This window comes from Lichenostomus cassidix, chromosome 14 (genome assembly GCF_008360975.1).
Source record: "Lichenostomus cassidix isolate B80296 chromosome 14, HeHo_3.0, whole genome shotgun sequence".
NCBI classification, from domain to species: domain Eukaryota; kingdom Metazoa; phylum Chordata; class Aves; order Passeriformes; family Meliphagidae; genus Lichenostomus; species Lichenostomus cassidix.
In genome coordinates, this window is record NC_139495.1 from 874257 (window position 1) to 892654 (window position 18398).

An 18398-nucleotide genomic window follows, 5' to 3' on the forward strand; every position below is an offset into this window, starting at 1 on the left:
AGGCAGAGGTCACCTCTCCTGCCTGGGAAACCTCTGGAGCCAGCAGCTTCCCACCCTGCACATCCTAATATTCCCTGGAGAGAGGGGAGAGATTTATTTATCATTCAGCACCACCCTGAGCACTGGGCTGCCCACCCATCCTTCCCCCACGAGCTCCAGGGATCCCAACTCCTTTGATCCTCCTGTAACCCTGGAGCACAAGGTGACCCAATTTCCTCACCACTGCTGGCAACGGCGAGGAGAGCCTCTGGAAGAGTATTTTGCAGATTTCCCTTCTCCCTGGATGCTGAGCAGCTGGGAATGGAAAGCCAAACTCACCCAGGGGAAGCACAGGCCACTGTGGTGCCTTTGAGCAGCTCTGCTCCTGTGCTGTGCTCTCCAGAGCTCCCCTTGGATGAACAAATGAGAAAGGCACCCAAAATAGAACTGATGAGCACCAGGATCTGCCTCATGCTAGCAGAGACATTATTCCCAAACACAAAGGGATGAAATGATGACAGAAAAGACACAAAAGACTGATGGAGCCCAGGATGTCTCTGCAGTGAGCTGCACTCAGACCTGCTGAGATGGAAAATGCAGCAGCTCAGGGGGTGTTTCCCAGGTTGCTCCAGAGGAACAGATTTGGATCTTCCAGGGCAGGTAGGACTGCAGCTTGGCTCCCACTCAGAAACAGGCTCAGGGAATATGGTCCCAAAGGGGGTCTGGCCAAAATTAAATGGATGGAGATGGGCTTTTATGCAACTCTGAATGCTTCACTGAATTCCCAAGAAATGAGCAGGGCATTAGTGACTGCTCAGGAAGGTTCCTGCAGCTGTAGGGCTGCTGGTTGGGTTCATTTTTAACCCCTGAAGGAAAGGTCAGTTCACAGGACCACAGGATGGTCTGGGTGGGAAGGGAGCCCAAAGCCCATCCAGTGCCCAGCCAGGGACACCTTCTCCCATCCCAGGCTGCTCCAAGCCCTGTCCAGCCTCACCCTGGACACTTGCAGGGATCCAGGAGCAGCCACAGCTTCTCTGGACCTACCAGCAACTGCTTTAAAAAAGTTCTCTTGGTGAGGCATTTGGTGAGAGGAAAAATGTCACTAAACCAGATAGAAATCAGTCATTTCTAACAAGTCAGACATGAGACAAATTATAAATACTAAACATTTATTATTTTTCTCATAGGAAGGTTGCAAGATTCAATTTCAAACAACAGAACAAGGGCTTTCATTGCTGTTGGGATTTTGTTTTGCTTCTTTTAAGGGGAAAGAAAGAAGGAGAAACTGGTGTAAAGATACTACCAGAAGCAGTGCAAATTGAGATTAATTTCTTTCTCCACCATCCCAGTGCTGAAAGCACAAGCTAAGCCCTTCCCAGTAGGATCAAGGCTGCTCTCCAGTTTGTTGCACATCACTGAACACAGTCAGGGCTCTCCTTCCCCCCCAGGAACAGCCAGCACAGTGACAGCCTTGCACAACAGTGAAGCCTGGAGAAGCCAGCACGGTGACACTTCATCCCAATTAGACCTGAACAGAAAGAAAATGCACAAAACTGCCCTCCCTGCTCAGCCATGCACAGTGCAGGCAGCCTGAGCTGCAGCTGCCCAGCCTCCTGTCACAAACATGTGTTACACATCCACAAAAACACCGACGAGGGACATCAAAGGATCCAAGAACACTTCACTTTCAGTTTGAAACTAAGGAAGGCAAGCTTTACACAGGAGTTACTGACACCTTGTGAAAGTCCACTGTTAGATTGCTGGGAATGGGAGGCAAGTCTTGCTCACAGAAAATATTCCTTAACAGCACCCCAAGGCACCAGGCCTGTTGCCAGCAGCAGCACCAGGAGCTGTGGTGTGTCCCACAGGCACAGCTCAGGCTTGGCACGTGCAAATCCCATCCTCTCCACATCCTGGCCCCAGCCAAGGCAGTCCCAGGGCTCCCCAGGGCTCCCCTCCCTGCAGCCCTCAGAAGTCGATGTTTGCCAGACCTGTGTGAAGAGAAAGAGGGATGTGGGGGGAGAATGAGGGTTGATTCTTACCTTACTTGTCCTTCTGCACCCCTTAACCTCATACCCTAAACTGGCCTTAGCCCTTCTCTAATCACAGCAAGGAGCAATGCTGAGATCCCCAAAATAAGGGCTGCTAGGACCAGGTGAACGTTTGGGCCTTAGCTCCTCTAAAAATCACTTGTGCATTACAGCCACCACTTTCCAGCCCAGATAAATCCAATGGAAAATGTGGATTTTTGAGCTCACAGCTCTGGAGGACTCAGGAGAGCAACAGCACAAAGCAGCAGCTCTGTCACAGCAGCAGCAACAGGGTGTTAAGATCTCCTTTTATCAGTTTTTATTTGAAGATCTCCTTTTAGCAGCTCTATCAGAGGCTTTGCTGCTCTGCCAGGCTGCAGAGACCACATCTATTCCCATTTGCCAAGGAACAGTCAATAAAGTCTGCTCTTGGATTCTCTGTCAGGAGCAAGGAAAGGGCAGAGAGGATGAAGGGGAGGAAATGATATAAGTGGCAGGCAGAGGTTTTCTCAAAAGACTCAAGTCCCTGAAATTGCAGCCAGAAGTAGAGACAAACAGAGACTGCAACAGAGTTGTCTTTCTAATCTGGACAAATACAGGCTGTGGCCATCCATCCCTCACCAAACCACAATTCCCCTCCTTTTATCATTTCTTGAGCAGCAGCAACATCCAAATGCTACAGAAAGCCTAAGCCAAGTCTCTCTGTTTCACAGAAATTCCAGACCAGGACAGATAGAATTTTAAGAACAAAAGGAACATGGAAAGGAGTTAATTTCAGAGGGAATTTTTTCCCCAGGGAGAGAGCAGCATGGAAAACTTCAGTGTCAGATGGCTGCAAATGGGGACAGTGCAGAGAAGCCTGGGATAAGTAATACAAATTTATTTTTGTGTTGTCAGGACACTGTGCCTTCATATACCGTGTGCCCATATGGCACTTCCCATGCATGGGATTTGTAAACCTTTCAATTAGCACTGATAGGATAAAGCAGGCAGTTATTTAAAGTAACCCATACGGCATCTTCTGGGGGAAAATTCCAACTCCCCTGTACTGGACAGGCTTCCCACTTGGATGTCCACAAAGCCTCCAAAGGCTGTGGAGAAACAATTCCCACCTGGGAGGTGCAAGCACCCCGAGGACAGAGCAGCAGAGCTCAGTGCTGGGACAGAGGGGCTCTGGGGGACACCTGGTGGGACATGCCAGCCTTCCCCCCAAGGTTTGCATGGCAAGGATCACCCCAGGTGCTGCAGGACATTACCCAGATTGCTGCTGTCCTTTGAAGCCCAGCAGATGCAGTAGTGCTGCATCAGTTGTTCAAACAGTTCCTTTTCATCCAGGAATTCAAGGGCTTCTATCCTGCAGGAATAAAACAAAAGTCAGGATTTGAGCTGGACTCTCAGGAGAATTTTTACTGAACTGTTCACTCCATGGGAGTGAAAGCTATGGCCACAGAGGGAATTATAACTTTCCAGGGATAAATTCAGGTTTTTATCCATGATGCCACCACTGCTCCCACCCTTGTCAATGTATGAGACAAGTGACCCTCAGGATGCTTTCCTCATCCCTGGAATTCTGTATTCCAGGACTGATCTGTGCAACTTCCCACAAATACCAGCACTGCTACCAAGGATCTAAAGAGGCTGAGGGGTACAAGTTCCTAAATGCACTCCCAGGTGTGAAGTGCTGCAGAGGAACTCTCCTGTGAAGACTTTTCTAAAGGAAAAGCATTATTTGCCTCAGTAATCCTGCAGGACAGAGTTTACATAACCTATTTCCTGGCATGTGGAACAAGTGCAAGGAGCTGAGCAGATCCAAGGTAGCCAAAAATGCTGCAAAGCAAGCACGAGCTCTGTGTCTCCATCAGTGCCATATGGTGCCACCACACATCCCTGTTCCTATTTAAACCACCTCTGATTTCCACTCTCACCTGTTCAGTTCCAGGCTTTGAGAAACCCCCATATGTGAATATTTTGACCAAGGTAACTTGCTCAGCTAATTCCAACTATGAATGACTCACAGCATTATATCCCTAAGAAGTTACTCCTTAAAGTTTCCCATTGATTAGCATTTAATGCAGAAAAATTAACAAAATCCAGGCAGATTAGTGACTGTCAAACAGCATTTAGCTCCCTGCTCTGTGCTCTGAGACCCAGCAGTCTCCCCCTCATGAAGATGATTTCGACATGTCGTGGTTTAACCTCAGCCAAGATCTTCACAAGGAACATCCTGGGGACTGCAAAAAGTCAACGCAGCATTTCTGTGGCATCTTCTGCAGATTTCTGTCATGAGATGCCTTATGTCACACCCAAATAAGACATCACTGCTGCCAGCCTGCTGCTGGCAGTGTCAACCCTGTGGATCATCACTCCATTATCCTGAAGGCTCTGCAGAGCTTCACTCAGAAATGCTGTGTCTCCCTGGGCAGCACCTCCTCTCTGCCACACCAGGGGACACCACGCTACAAATGGATGGGAAGGACCTTGGAAACGGCATCTGAAGGTGACTTTTGGGTCCAAAAGTGATACCTTCTGACATCAGCCTGTGGCAGGAAGCTGTACACCTTCATCATATCGATGGCACGGGCGTTCTCCCAGCCGTTCAGCAGCAGACGTTCCCTCTGCAAAACAAAGGGGCAGCAGAGCTTTCACAGCATTCCAGGGAAAGCACCAGAGGACAGCTTCTGTCCCTGAGCATTTCACAGGGCAGCTGCTTGGCCTGTCCTCTGAAGAGCTCCTGAACTCTTCCCTAAATGTGTGCTGCTGATCTGTGCAGAGAGGGCAGGGCTGGGCTCTGGTCAGGAGGTTTTGTACAACCCTGGCATTCAGGTATCAAAGAGGAGCCCTAGGGTGACCTCACTGTGCCTTCCAGGACCTGAGGGAGCCAACAGGGAACATGGAGAGAGGCTGTTTGCAAGGGATGGAGGGACAGGACACAGGGAATGGGTCTGCACTGCCAGAGAGCAGGGAGAGATGGGATATTGGGAAGGAATTGTTCCCTGGGAGGGTGGGGAGGCCCTGGCACAGATTGTCCCTGGATCCCTGGCAGTGTCCAAGCCCAGGTTGGACAGGGCTTGGAACAACCTGGGACAGTGGAAGGTGTCCCTGCCATGTCAGGGGTGGCACTGGGTGGTCTCTCCATCCCTCCCAACCCACAGGGCACAGCCAGGCAGGGCTGCCAGCCAGCTGAGGAAGGTCACTGCCAGCCCTGAGCTCTGTGCCACTCACCTGGGAGTCCAGGGAGCTGCAGAGCTCCACCCCAGCCAGGTTGCACTGCCTCCTCTGCAGGTTCTCAATCATGATCTGCCCGAAGCGATCCCTCATGTTCACCTCAGGTAGAGAAGGAGACAAAAGTGTTGCACCTTCCCAACACAACGGCATTGCTGCTGCGGGGGGAAGCAGCAAGCTGCTCAAACCCTTGGATTGCCTACATTGTAAAACGTACAGGAGAACAGTGAGCTGCACATCCTCACACCAGGCCTTGCTCCCCTCTGCCACCTTCTCCTCAGCTCCCTCAGGGCCACAGCCACAGTGACAGAGGGACAATGCCGCTGTCACTGCCTCTGCTCTCAGCTGTCAGCAGCTCGGTTCAGCTCCCCAGCTCTGATTTACAGCTTGGAAGATCCTGTTACTAACTCCTGGAGCCACCTAGTTCCCCCGAGGCAGTGTTTTACTTCAACAGGGAGAAGCAGAGTTCCTGCTGATGTGATTTTTGCTCCACTTTGCCAAAGAACAGAGAGGTAATTATGTAATGTTATACACCCAGAGCCAGCACTCAGCAGCATTGCTTTTTTCCTCCGTTTTAGCTAAATCAATATTCTATGGTTTTCTCCACGTATGGATTAAGTCTCAATTATTTTGCTTCAACATAGTTCAGAAATTGTCTTTCAGAATAGCTGTATTTTCTCCACAATGAGCTAACCAAGCTACAAGTTAAACCACATTACTAGAGAAATTCAGCAGAAACTGCTGTTTCTCCAAAAGGACAAGGCCCACTCTTGTTTCTCACTAACTCCCACCTACGAAAGCAATTTTTACCACAACAATGCAGGTCTAAAAATGCCCTTTTGGTTTTACCTGCTCATAATTGATAACCATGGCCACGGGGAAGGTGCTTGCTGCCCACTTGAGCAGGCTGGCAGACTGCTGGGGGGTCATGTAAACCAGCACGCACTCAGCCACCAGCAGCGTTGGCAAACTGCAAAACAAAACCCGAGCAGAACATGATTTCCAGCAAAAGAACAAGAAAAATCTGCTAACAATTGCGAGCAAGCAAGTCATTTCGTGTCCCCAGAACTTCCTGAAAGAGCTCCATTTTTTATGAACTAGACACTGAAGAGTGAATGAAATCTCTTCATCACGTTGACTAGAACTGGGCTTTCTGGCAGCTGTGAATTAATTAACCACAGGAGACTCCCGTGGTTGTGAACCAGAGATTTTAGGAAACAATCTCCCCAAAGTCAGCCCTGAACACAGAACAATGTGCATTCTGTAACTGCATGAACTGAGGTGTATATTAAAATTCCCTTGGCAGAACAATTGTGCCCTGTAAACACAGTTCACCCTCTTGTAGAGATCAATGAAATCAGGAATTCATTACACATTGAAAATGAAGAAGTTTTCCCTTTCAAAAAAGTTCTAAGAAGAATTTTAATTAGACAAATTTGTTCAGTATCTGTAAAATAATCTTCACATATTATTATCTAACAAAATGTAATCCATAGTTTGCACGTTGCCTCTTCCCCCTCCATCCACAAAACAACAAAAATAGACATCTACACAAGTGATTTTCTTCACAATTATTGAGTTTGCTTTTAATTGCTGGAATGAAAGGGGAAAAAAAAGTCACTAGAAGCAGGAGAAATTCCACAAGGAGCAGCAATGTAGGCAAGCAAGGCAACATTTCAGAGGATGGAAGTGTAAAGAATTAAATGGCAATTTGATGCATTCTGCTTCCCCATATGCTCTCTCCCACCCAGCCAGATCGTTGCTATTTATATTGCTTAGATTTGAAAGGTCTGTCCATCATCCACTCAAAAACTCAACTCCTGCCCCCTCCAAAGCCTCCTGGTGAACAATAAACCCCAGAGGAGTTTTGGGATTCAGATCCCAAGGGTTCCATTGCAGTCCCTCCACCAAAGGGTTTAGGGAATGACAGGGGTGTAAGTGGAGGCCACAGAAGATAATAACAAAGATAAAACTCTAAAATCACAGAATCCTGGAATGGTTTGGGTTGGAAGGACCTTAAAGCCCATCCAGTGTCACCCCTGCCATGGGCAGGGACACCTTCCAGTATCCCAGGCTGCTCCAAGCCCTGTCCTACCTGACCTTGGGCAAAAGCTTCCACAAGCCCTCATTAAAAAAAAAAAAATCAGTTCAAACCCTATGATCTTACTGTACATCCAGGTTATGTTTCTTTAGCTTTTCCTCCAGGTCTGATGGGAATCGAAGGTCTGCTCCCACTATGGAATACCGACTGGAGTCCAGGCTGTGGGAATCTGCAAGGCAAACATGTGGAGAGACTAACGTTACCAGTGAGAGGGATGCTGGAATTATGAATTAAAAAAAAAAAAAAAATACACAGGAACACATGAATTGGGAGCCAAAGTTTGGTCTGTTATACCAAACTATGAGCAGCAAACCCTTCTTTTTAAAAGATTGATTTCCTTCCTCCTTGTGCTCTACAGTGATCCATCAGCAGCAGACCCTGCACCAAACCTGCTCCCTCCCTCTGCAGCCATGCTGAAGCAGAGAGGTGATCCCAGCCGTTGCCATGGTTTCCAGGAATGCAGAGAGAAGGAAAATGTGAAGATTAAAGGCAGGATTTTTGTTTTGTTTGGACAGTCTTCTTACATGGCCCAATGTATGTACATAGGAATATCAATTTCTGAAAAATTAAGCTAAGAGTGACAATATTTCAAGTATAAACGACAGATATAGCTATATAAATTAACCATATATACAGTTATATAATAAATATGAGGACCAGACTTGGGGCAAAAAAAAAAAAGTTATCATTTAGCCTTTTGCTAGGATTTAGTGGTGGTATTTCAGCAAAGAGTCTAAACAGACAGATTAGAGAAGGTATTCTGAGCAACAGATATTCCCCTGGGATACAACAGGCAGCAAATTCCTGTGGGTGCCTCCCAGCATGAAGGAGAGAAAATCCCAGAGTCCAAGCAGCATTTGCCATCCTGACACAGCTCAGAGGGAGCACCAGAGCCTCCTGCCATCAATAATTGTGACCCCAGCAGCAAGGAGAGCACCCAGAGGAGCCCAGAGCCTGCAGGAAACACTTCCCAAGTGCTCCAGCAAACCCACCTGGAGCCAAAGTCCTGCAGGATACATGGCATGGCTTGGGAACACCTCAGCCTTTCCAGAGCAAAGGGACTAGGAGAGAACAGCCCAGCATTTCCCTCTTGTACCCCAGGAGTGAGACAGATAAAGCAGGAAAATGGGTTTTCCCAATTAGTACATCAAGCAGTGATCAACATTGCAGAGGAAGCAGCTCTGTTTAGATTTCCAGTGACCAGCTCCCTAGAAGTGGCACTAGCAAGTGACAATAGCTGCCATTCCAGCAGCACTTGGGAGCAGATCCAGGATTGAGAACAGTTCAGAAAGAGAGTTACAAGGGAAAAAAAAAAAAATGAAAAAAAAAGTTGTGCGGCGAATGATTCAACATTTTGAGTCAAGGCTTTTTCCATGTGCATGTTCTGTAATAGCTTTACTACTTCCCACACCCTTCTATTTAAGTGATTACATCAAGGCCATGATAATGGCATCAAAAAAAGCCACCCAAAAACCCCACCACACACAGGGAAGTGTTTAAATAGGGATTGGTTTCTGTCCATGGATACGGCACAGAGAGCGTCAGCCACCACAATTAGTAGGGAGTTAATGCCAGCTCCCTGTCCAGCTCCAGAGGCTTGGACACACGAGTACATCAATAAAGAACAGAAATAAAAGCCAGAAATAAACCACAAAACTTTTTAAGGGATCCAGGAGAGAAGGAGCACAAACACTCCAAGGTGGAAGTGAATGTGCCTTGCTCACATCACACTGACTCAAACGTTTTTGTCATCAAATCCTGAATTGGTTTGGATGGGAAGGGACCTTAGAGACCATCCAGTGCCACCTCCTGCCCTGGGCAGGGACACCTTCCACCACCCCAGGCTGCTCCAAGCCCTGTCCAGCCTGGCCTTGGGCAGCCACAGCTTCTCTGGCCTCACCAGCTCGCAGGGAAGGATTTCTCCTCAATTTCTAATCCAAATTTCTCTCAGTTTGATCATTGTTAACCAGGCAAACATCAACTGCTCCATCACCTCCCACTTAGGAAGCAAACACTCACTGACTGCAGGGCACTGGCAGCTGGGGACAGCTGGGACTGCCACTGTCCCCAGCCTGGAGGCCACAAATCCAGCCATAAACATCCCAAAAACTGCTGCACTGCTGGTGCATGGTCTGGCATCAACTCCTGCTCTATTGCAGAGCTGGAGGCTCTTGGGGCTGTGCTGTGCAGGGCCAAGGCTGGACCTGGATGATCCCTGTGGGTTCCTTGCCACTCAGGATATTCTGTGAAATATGAAATTGAGAAATCTGCTGCCCTCTGACTGAGCAGCCTAGCTGCAAATGGATTTTAAAATTCCTGCCCATCCATAGGGCAGCTGGAAAAGGAAAAGCAAGTTCCAGCTTGGCAGCACAACCACGTGGTCCCCATTGATTCCTTCTGAGGAACAAGAGTTTGTTTTAACTGCATTGATCTTGTGTTTGTTAAACCCCTCTGTTCATTCTCACTGCAATGCTGTGACTCAGACCAGCTGCCCTAATGCTGGCACAGCCAGTGACATTTGGTGCTTCAAACCACTGAAAACCCCATATTCCAAGCAGTAATTCCTAGCCAGGCACCAGCACCTCGTGTTGTTTTTTAGTGAGGTTGTTTGGTCAGATGTTCTGCTCTAGAGCTGCCCTGGGGCTCTGGGTGATGCTCACACTCAGCCATCAACAAAGATTCTCTCTGTACTTGGCTGAAATGAAGGTTTGAGAAACACCAAACTCAGATTTCATTTCAGAAATACAAGGGAGGGGAGAGAGAAGGGGAAAAAGATGAGTCTCAGCACCTCATCCACCCCAGCCAGGCTCTCCTGGCCCAGGCCCAGGGTTCAGGTCTCCAGGGATAACCAGCAGAGAATGCTTTGCTCTGGGCACACACTTGTATGTTTATTTTCCATGACTTCTGGCACAGAGGTAACAACACAAGTGGTTCAAATTTCCCAGTCATAGAACAAGACAAGGTTGTAGCAACTGAGTAGTAGCAGGAGCTGCTTAGAGTTGCCTTTTGACCTCACCACACTGGATTTTTTCTTCCCAGAAGTGTCAGAAGTAAGTGCTGTACTAGAAGGTGGCCTCAGCCTTCCCTGCTGCCCTAAGCCAGCTGCTGGGGCAGCACTGCAGCCTCCATGCACATGGAGCTCTTCCTCTGCCACAAGAATTCAGCTTTCTTCTCTCACTCGCTTCTCACATTAGTGCAACAATTTCCTGGAGCTTTTCCAAGAGACAGCATGCAGGATACTATTGACTCAAAGCGATTTCATTAGGATTTTCATGCTAAGGTATCTCTGGCAGCTTTACAAAGCAGCAGCCTGTTCTGCAGGGTAAGCACTGCTCTGCCCCAGCTTGGGCTCCACTACAAACACTGCCCAACACTCACCTTGTCCTACAAACACAGGGCAGCCCCAAAACAAGGCCTGCAACTCCCCCTGACAGCTACCTGGGTCACCAGAAAGTCTAGGGATGGAGGGAAGCTGAAACAACCAAGTGGCCAAGCTGGCCCAGGCAGGGCAGGAGGTGTGAGAGGCACAGGAAGAGCAGGGCAGGAGGTGTGAGAAGCACACAAAAACAGCTCATGAGGTGCAATTTGCACCTGCCAAGGTAACAAAGGTGCAGCACTGACCTCCCAGCACGAGCAACATCCACCAGACAGTGCCACTGAACTCTGAAAACAATCTGCTAGGATATTGGCACTGCTTTCCCTGGACATCCAACACTGCCCAGGGAACCAGGGAGCTGTTCAGCTGTTTATCCTGCTGCATTCCAGGGCTCCAGCTCTGCACTGGACCTGCACACCATGCTGTCCCTGCTTTGGCCCAAGGAAGCCCAGCAGATGCTGCCCTGAAGCCAGGGAAGCTGTCTGTTAGCAGCACCTTCGTGCCATGAGAACATCCAGGCTGAGCAGAAAAGCAGTAAGAGAACCTGAATCATGCCAATCCAAATTCTAACAACTCAAAACCAACATTCCAAACAATCTGAACACATTATTCCTGGTGTACCAGAGACAGCAGTGTGGATCTGATGTGAAGAAGCAGGCACAGGATTCTAGTCTAAAATCCTGCTCCACATGCCCACAAAAACAATTAACATTTCCCTACCCAGCAGTGCTGCTCCCCTGTGCCCCCCAGACCCCTGGGACAGGTGGGATTCCCAGAATATGCCACAGTCTAACAGCTGTGCCAGGTCAGACCAAAGGTCCCCCCAGGAAGATTCCCAGCCTTCCAGAGACCAACAGCAGCTACAAAGGGAAAAGTCAAGGACAGCAAACACCTACCCACACTGGTAGCCAAGTTGTTTTCTAGCTTTTTCTCAAAAATGCTTAAATTTGCTTTGTATTCCTGGACCATTACTGAGCTCATGCTTTCATCCATCTATTTATTCTAATACCCAGATCTTGCAGGAAGGCAGCAATAATCATTTACATGTGAAGCACAAACTGTTTTTCCCCCCATGTGCATCACTTTCTATTAATCCACATTGAAATCATCATCAAGTCACTAATTTCACAAGATACTTCTACAGTTCTTTACCACTCTTCAGAGTTTGGATTTGCCAACAAGCTGCCACTTGCTAATCACTCTATTTTCCCATTTTTTCTTAGTGTTGAACAACAACATACCCTTAAGCACAGATCTCCATCTCCTCCATAATGAAAATTAACAACATATGCTCGCCCTCCATCCCAGCTCCTCATCCATATGAGAACCATTCCTTTCCCACAACCACTGTGCCACTTCTTTGGCATGCTCTGGCAAGGGACACAGGCAAAACACAGTTTTGAAATCCCAGCACTATCCTGATGTCCTTTTCCAACAGATATGTTGACTCAGTGAACTCCATTTGATTTGGGAAGCACAACTTACCTTTCCAAAAGCCATGCTGACTCTTTTTTAACATATCCTATGATTCCTGTGTTCCACTAAGTGTTTGTTTGAGTTCCTACTGATTTGTTCAGTAGATACATCAATCCTACCAGCTTGGGGCTCCCTGGATTCCCCCTGGAGCCCATCTGAGTCATGATCTTCCAGTAGTGAGACAGTTTTAAATGAGGGTACAGACCAACCAGCAGCTGAGTAAATTCATCATCAAGTTCCTTTGGATCTGTAAGAATCTCTGCTCATCTGTTTGATTTACTGACTTATTCCAGCACCTCTTCTGGTGGCACTTCCACACCAAGCAGTTCTATCAACTGATCCTTAAACCCAAATTCAGGGGATCTCACTGGAACTGCCCTGTGCCTGGGGTCATTTCAAACTGGACACAACACAACACTGCACCACCTCCACATGTCCTGGACATGCTGCTACATCCCAGATAGCTCAGTGCACCACAACCTCCACCAGCCTGGGAGCAGCAAAGCTGCTCCTCTGAGGTTTCACACCTAGCACTGAGAAGGAACCAGAGGAGCAGCTTCAGACAAACCAGTCTCACCAGCACACTGCAGTGCTGTGGGAACTGGCTATTAATAGCCTTAGATTACAGCAATGCAAGCTGCTAGGGCTGCAGGTGTTTTGCTGCTCCAAACCTACAGCTGTTGAGGAACACAAACCCCACCCAGCCCTTGGGATGGAGCCAGTGGGTGCCTCTGGAGCAGTGCTGGTGCAGCACACCTCCCTGGGGGTGAGATGTGCCCCAGGAGGAGCTGCCTGGAACCCAGGGATCCCCAGGAGCCCTTTTTCTGAGTGGGACACTGGACTGTCATCTCAGGAGGCTGAAGGTACAAGGGAGAACTCTGCCCTTCAAAGGCTCTGCAGGACTGGGAAGTGAAGACTCTCTGATGTGCAGCAATAAAATCTGCAGAACGTGCCCAGAGCCTGGGCTAGAATTGTGCTTCTTTGAGAGGCCACAGGTGATCCCAGCAGGCACAGCAAGCACTGCAGGCTCTGCCTTAGGGCTGTCTTTGCTGTGGTGGATGCAGGTAATTACTGCCCTCCTGAACTGCCCAAAGCAGCACTGCAGCTCAGCATCTGCACTGACAACATGAACTCAATGGCACCCAGTGAATTTTCCACAAAAGGGTTTTCAAGTGCAGGCCTGACACAAACATACAATTATAGAATGACTTGGGCTGGGTGGGACATTAGAGACCATCCAGTGCCACCCCTGCCATGGACAAGGACACCTTCCACTGTCCCAGGTTGATCAAGCTCTGTCCAGCCTGGCCGTGGGCACTGCCAGGGATGGGCAATCCACAACCTTCTGTTCCACAATGAGGTTAAAAATCAGTACAGCCACATTACACCTTGTGAAATGAACCTTTTAACACTAAAATGTAACAACCAGCACTGGCTCCTGAGCCTGGACTGGGCAGGCTGTGTTTCTGCTGTGAAAACTCTGCTAAATGGAAAGGCTGGAGCTCTTAATGAGACAGAAAGCAGATAAACACTCAACAGATATTTTAATCCAGTATCCATGCCTTTTTCCTTTCCTGTGACAGAAAATGAGCCACATATGAGAGAAAAAGAAAAAACCCAACAACTTTCTGCCAGAATAAAACCACTTAAAGAGAAGACATTTCTAACATGACACAGAACAAATGGGCAGGAGTCTGTAAGAGAAGAAAAAAACCTCTTTTCCCTCCCAATTCTCTGTCCAAACAGCATTTCAAACATTAAAAGCCTGCCCACATAGCAGAACAAAATGATCAGAAAAGTTTTTAAAGTGCTGCAGTACATCACTGACTGAGTTTGAAGATGACTCACCTATTAGAAGAGAGTCCCCTGAATGGGATTCCATAATTGGTTTTGACAGGGGAGGTTTTGATCTGTGGGAAGAAGGAAGAAGCATCTCAGAGCAGTTAAGCCTGTTCAACAGTGTGCTTACAGCTTTTTTCTTAACATATATATAGATATATATGTGAGAGTGTGTGTGTGTGTGTGTGTGTGTGTCAGAAGCAGCCAAGGGAATATCTCTGCCCTCTGCTGGAAAGGAAAACCTTTGCAAGTCTGTGGAAGTTGGAGCTGAGTTTTACATCCAATTACTCTAAGTTTTGAGGGAATCTTTCAGGAGAAATCCAGATACTCTGTAGCATGGCCTCAATAAGGCTAAATGGATTAATTCCAACAGCATATTCCCAGACAGCAGAAGCTATCCTGCCTCCAAGTGAACAGGCACATCTGGGAATTCAGGGCTGTCTTCAACAGCAGGAGAAGATTTAATCACCTCTAATTGTCAGACTTTCCCTGCCACAGACCAAGCTCTGCTTGGCTCCCCAAAGCTTTCACACTCCTGCCTGCATAATGAACCTTTATTCTACACAGAGCCCTGGAATGGTTTGGGAAGTGACCTTACAGCCCACCCAGTGCCACCCTGCCATAGCAGGGACACTTCCACTGTCCCAGGCTGCTCCAAGCTCTGTCCAGCCTGGCCTTGGACACTGCCAGGGATCCAGGGACAGCCACAGCTTCCCTGGGCACCTCTGGGCACTCCCCACCCTCACAGCCCAGAACATGAAGAGTTTCTCAGCAGAGAGATGAAATGATGACACATTCAGTCTCCCACAGCTGAACACAGGCCTCAGACTTACTTGATATTGTGGATTTTTCTTGCAACGATCATTGGAAAATCCACTTCAAAATATTTTCTAGGGAGAAGATTTTCATCCTGGGAATTGGAGGAAGACATTAGAATTAGGGGCACTCAAGTTTGACATGCACAGGACAAGACAGAACCTTAAATTCTAAACAGCTCTGGTTTAGCTTGCACTGGCATTTGTAACAGTGGTATAACAATGCCCCACAGCTTAAAACCCCCTAAAGTCCAACAAAAACCAGTTCAGAGACATTAGAATGTTCTCTAAGAATTACAGAAATTATTTAATGTTTTATGTAATCACAGAACCCCAGAATAGCTGGGCTTGGAAGTGACCTCTGAAGATCATCTGGTCCAAACCTTGTGCCCAGGTGGGTTTGGGATGTGTCCAGAGGGAGAAGGACTCTGACCCCAAACCCCAGATCACTGAAATATACACTCCAACTGTGTATTCTGAGGATCTGGAAGAGCACAGCAACAGGAAACTCCCACAGCATTTCCCGTGATTTCCAGCACAGCCTTCCCAGGAAAGAACCAGGAATGTTCTGCACAGGTTTGCCCAGACAGTGACCACATTCCAGTTCTCCAGCCCACAGCCAGAGCACAAGCACACCAGTCTCCCTGGACTACAAAAGAGGGGGAAAGCTCTTCATTCCATGTTGGCACAACCTCCCAGCCAGATGGAGAAGCTGTGCCAAGTGTCTCTCTGTGCAGCAAGCCCTTTGTGATGGATGTTGCTGCTTGTTCTGGCTGTCAAGCCATGGATTTCTGAGATTAAACCAGAGCACTGAACACTCCACTGAGTGGCTCCCAGCTTCTGTACATTCATTACTCCACACCTGCTCTCCACAAGGACAAAGAATTGGAATTACAGGTCCTGCTTCAGCTTTTCAAATCACTGTTACCAAAACAGTGTATTGACAGAGCTTTTGTAGGAATGCAGGTAAGATAAAAGCTTCACATCTTAGGAAAAAAAAATCTGTATTTTCTCCCTTCCACTGATGGAATACAGTGAATTGTGACCAAGAAAATGCTCCTCAGGCTTCCCTCCAGAAACCAAATTTACAAATGTAAATGCTAACAAGAGGACAATTCACTCAGAGGTGTGTTCAATGGGAATGATACCACCATACAACATCTGAATAATTGAATTTCCATGAGTTACACACACATACAAACTGGATGTGGGTTGGACTGGATGGTCTCCAGAGGTCCCTTCCATCCCAGCTATCCTGGGGTTCTGTGGGAGCTCCTGCTGTGCTGCCTGCCTGTGTGACAGAGCAGCTCCTCCCAGGTCCCCCCAGCCCTGTGTCCCCTGCAGCTCCTGTCACCTTTAGTCTCCAGAACAGGGTGTCCATGCCAGCCCCAAGGTTCACAATCTGACAGTTGCATTCTGTCTTCTTCAGGAAAGCTTCGATCAGGTAACTGACTCCGTGCACACGAGCATAGTAACCTGGAATGCACACAAACCCTGGGTGAGTTAGCATTGTCACATAATAGCTGATGTTTGACACTCTTGAAGCTCTTTAGACAGTCTGCAGGAAGAATAATTCCCTCTTTTCAAGGTACCTAAGGGCTTTTGTTTTTCTTTTTTAACTACTAACAAAATCTCATGCGCTGATCAACACAACTCCTTGAGTGAACAGAAGTTTGACTCAAGTTTCACCTCCAGCAGAGCAGAGTAATTCTGCACTTGCAGAGGGCAGAGCTGACATACCCAACTGTCCTGGGTCAAACCAGCATTTCTGATTGCTTTGAGGAGATCTCTGCACACAGACACACAGAGACAGCCCATGCAGAACACAGAAAGGAAGTGAGTTTTGATTTACAGTATGATATTTAAAAAATTTGATAATCATTCTTGTGAAGAAACCTGGTCTCATTCTTCCACATATTCCCTCCCACCACTAACACCCAGAGCACAGAGGTTTTATCAGGACCAGCTCAGTGTCCCCATTGCCAACCCAACTTGCCTCTGTTGATCTCAGGTGCTTTCCTCTCTTTGGCTTGTCTCACGAAATACTGGATGTAAGGATCCTTCCAGTAGCCAACACTCACAGCAAACCTGTCCAGCAGCAGGGAAAGGAGAGAATTATGAAATAAAGCCAGCAAAATTTACCTAAAAGATACACAGACTGGAAAGGTTCCTCTGCCCTGGGTGTGCACATGAAACATGGTTTAAAAATCTCTTCCATGTGTGAAACTACATAAATTAAGAGATTATATAATTAGTCAGAAATTTTAGCTGTTGCCATATTAAACAAGCATCTTTTCAATTTAATGTTGGACGAAATTTTGGAAGCAAAGACCAAAATCTCGAATATAACCCATCAGATGAATTGTCTGTCTCCAGCTGCTCAGACACACAAACCAGACTTTCCTTCTGCACACAGATATCACACGGTGTTTGCATTTATTGCAGAGCCTCTGCACCTCACCTCAGCACAGCAGCACTCTGTGCTAACACAGCTCTCGGGCTTTACCACTGACCCCGGCGGGAACACTCTCCAGCCGAGCTCAGCGATCTGCTGCAAAGGACAGATAACCCACCAGCACTGACCCAGCGCGGGGCACAGCGAGCCCGGCCCGGGACAGCCCTGCCGCTCCGCTCCCCGGGACAGCCCTGCCGCTCCGGCCCGGGACAGCCCTGCCGCTCCGCTCCCCGGGACAGCCCTGCCGCTCCGCTCCCCGGGACAGCCCTGCCGCTCCGCTCCGCTCCGGGACAGCCCTGCCGCTCCGCTCCCCGGGACAGCCCTGTCGCTCCCCAGGACAGCCCTGCCGCTCCGCTCCCCGGGACAGCCCTGCCGCTCTGCTCCCCGGGACAGCCCTGCCGCTCCCCAGGACAGCCCTGCCGCTCCGCTCCGGACGGGGACAGCCCTGCCGCTCCGGCCCGGGACAGCCCTGTCGCTCCCGCTCCGCTCCCGGGCTGCCCGACCTTCGCCCCTCCACACCCAGCCCCGCCGCGGGGCCCTGCCCGGTGCGGAGGGACAGCGGCAGGTCTCGCCCGGCCCGGCCCGGCTCGGCTCGGCGCCGCCCCGCTCCGGTACCGTTTGCAGACGGACGCGTCCTCGCACGTTCCCCGCACCGCCTCGTCCGCCTCGTCGGGGCAGCCGGCGGCCGCCATGGAGCGCGCGGGGCCCGGCCGCTGCCACCGCCCCTACAGCCCGCCCCCCGCCGCCTCCCATTGGGCAGCCGCGGCCGGAACTCGGCGGCGATTGGTCAGTGAGCTCATCGATCCGCGCGGCGCCCAATGGGAGCGCGCGGGCTGCAGCGCCTGGCCCAGGAAGCGGCGGCGGCAGCGCAAGGCGAGCCGGGAGCTGTAGTCAGGGGGACGCTCAGCGGTCGGGGCGGGGGATGCGGGTTGGGCTGTCCGCGAACAGCGAGCCGCCAGCCAGCTCGGCCCGACTGCCTCATGGAGCAGCAGCGCCCGGCAGCACCGAGAGAGCGGCGGAGGGAGAGCCGCGGCGCTGCTCCGGGCCGCCATCGGGGCAGCGGGCGGGCGGGCGGGACATCCGGGGCTGGGCGGCGGTGACGGCG

General features: G+C 49.4%; 1 protein-coding gene across 1 annotated transcript; it reads right to left on the minus strand.

The window, feature by feature from the left end:
• Positions 1–1131: 1131 nt before the first annotated feature.
• Positions 1132–18052, minus strand: LCMT1 (leucine carboxyl methyltransferase 1). Its single transcript, XM_085074273.1, has 11 exons — positions 17909–18052; positions 16835–16926; positions 16193–16314; positions 14857–14933; positions 14033–14094; positions 7399–7501; positions 6081–6201; positions 5232–5333; positions 4533–4624; positions 3266–3363; positions 1132–1970 (listed from the first exon to the last, which is right to left on the minus strand). Exons 1-11 carry the CDS (start codon positions 17983–17985, stop codon positions 1948–1950), a joined length of 969 nt encoding a protein of 322 aa, XP_084930399.1. The 5' UTR covers positions 17986–18052; the 3' UTR covers positions 1132–1947.
• Positions 18053–18398: the final 346 nt, after the last annotated feature.